At 40.0% G+C, this 1,687-nt stretch overlaps 1 protein-coding gene across 1 annotated transcript in view; it reads left to right on the plus strand.

Moving 5' to 3' along the window:
* The window catches only part of LOC107565360 (sperm-associated antigen 1-like), a 10,881-nt gene extending 9,202 nt beyond the window's left edge, over window positions 1-1,679 (plus strand). The window contains exon 3 of the mRNA XM_016250575.1: window positions 1,526-1,679. Coding sequence (XP_016106061.1) covers window positions 1,526-1,654 — 129 coding nt within the window. The 3' untranslated portion in view covers window positions 1,655-1,679. The remainder of the gene's footprint in view (window positions 1-1,525) is intronic.
* The last annotated feature ends 8 nt before the right edge of the window (window positions 1,680-1,687 follow it).

The raw sequence follows: 1,687 nt of genomic DNA on the forward strand, positions 1-1,687 counted from the left end.
ACCACACACACCAACAAACACGCTAACACCTGCCAACCACACGCAACAACACGCCAACAAACACACTAACACATGCAAACAAACACACCAACAAACAGGCTAACACATGCCAACCACAAGCTAACACACGCCAACCACACGCAAACACGGCAACAAACACGCTAACACACACCAATCACATGCTGACAACACACCTACCACACGCCAATCATACACCTACCACACACCAACAACACGCAAACATCATGCCTACCACATGCCAATCACACGCCTACCACATGCCAACAAACATGTTAACACGCAACATCACACCAACAAACAAGCTAACACATGCCAACCACACGCTGACAACACACCAACAACACGCTAACACACGCCAACCACATGCTAGGGCTGTGCAATTAATTGAAATACGGTTTTGATTTTGGTTCCTACGATTATGAAAATGCAATAATCAAGATAAAACGATTATTATGCACCATTTCACCCCTTTCCAGCTGTGCGCTTTCACTCCATCATTAAAGCCCAAACTTCACGTGCAAATAGTTATGTAACAACTTTTGCAAAATGGGACGTGCTTGATTGATTAAAGTTTATTCGATTTATATATGTTAAAAGCCCGAAAGAAAACTTGCGCTAATTCAGAGTATTTCTGTGGTGCGCGCGGAGACGGAACAGATGCCGACGAGTAAAAAGTCAACTTTTAGTTTTAGGTGCGTGTCTAAACGGTCAAATACACGCAAACATATGTCAAAATGTGGCGCTTAATGATTATGCACGTAAACCCTCGTCGTTCATGTCTTCAGTAAATGTAAACAGTTGAGAATGAAAATACGTCTTTAACAGTATATTGGATCCGTGCCGCTCTTAAAGTGACAGCAGGCTAAACATTCCTGCAAACTTTGCTTACTATTAATCAAACAACAAAACTCACTGCTCTGGACTGATGGATATTTGTAGCATCAATAATAAACAAAGCACGTTTCATTCTTACAGTAAAATATGTCCTTTGCTTTTTTTGTTTTTATTGTATTACTGACTTTAATTATTTTTCAATATTTTGTTTAACTCATACAAGTTTTCAAGTATTGAGAATTGTGGAATTTTGCTGGTGTCTAAAATGATGTCAAAGGAACCTTGTTTAAAGAAAATCTATATTTGATATATCGCTATCTTTAAATAAATTACTCATATAAAGTTTTGGTCATATGGTACACTTACAATTACAATATTGACCAAAATATTCGTGATTATGATTTTTGCCACAATCGAGCAGCCCTACCACATGCCAACAACACGCTTATATAATATTTATATTTAAGATCAACAAACAAACTCGTAATAGTGGACAGCAGGACGAGTCCCTGATCAGCCAATCAGAAGACAGTGCTGGGTTGAGGAACGCGTGTGTGCATTATTTAGTGAGCAGAACAATCATGAACACACTGCAAGTGTCATTATCAGTGTGTTAAAGCGTTTTCTCATGTGTGTGTGTGTGTGTGTGTGTGTGTGTGTGTGTGTGCAGATGGTGCTGATGTTGTTGGACGGTGAGGATCGCACACAGCTCTCACAGATCTTCCAGAAGCTTCATGCAGTGCAGACTCAAGCTTTCTCACAAAATGACGTCACAAACCTGGCCAACAAATACCTGTGATGCTCCTTCAGCCTTCCCATGATTCCACACTCA

The sequence above is a fragment of the Sinocyclocheilus grahami genome, unplaced genomic scaffold (assembly GCF_001515645.1).
Source record: "Sinocyclocheilus grahami isolate Dianchi unplaced genomic scaffold, SAMN03320097.WGS_v1.1 scaffold996.1, whole genome shotgun sequence".
In the NCBI taxonomy this organism is placed as follows: Eukaryota; Metazoa; Chordata; class Actinopteri; order Cypriniformes; family Cyprinidae; genus Sinocyclocheilus; species Sinocyclocheilus grahami.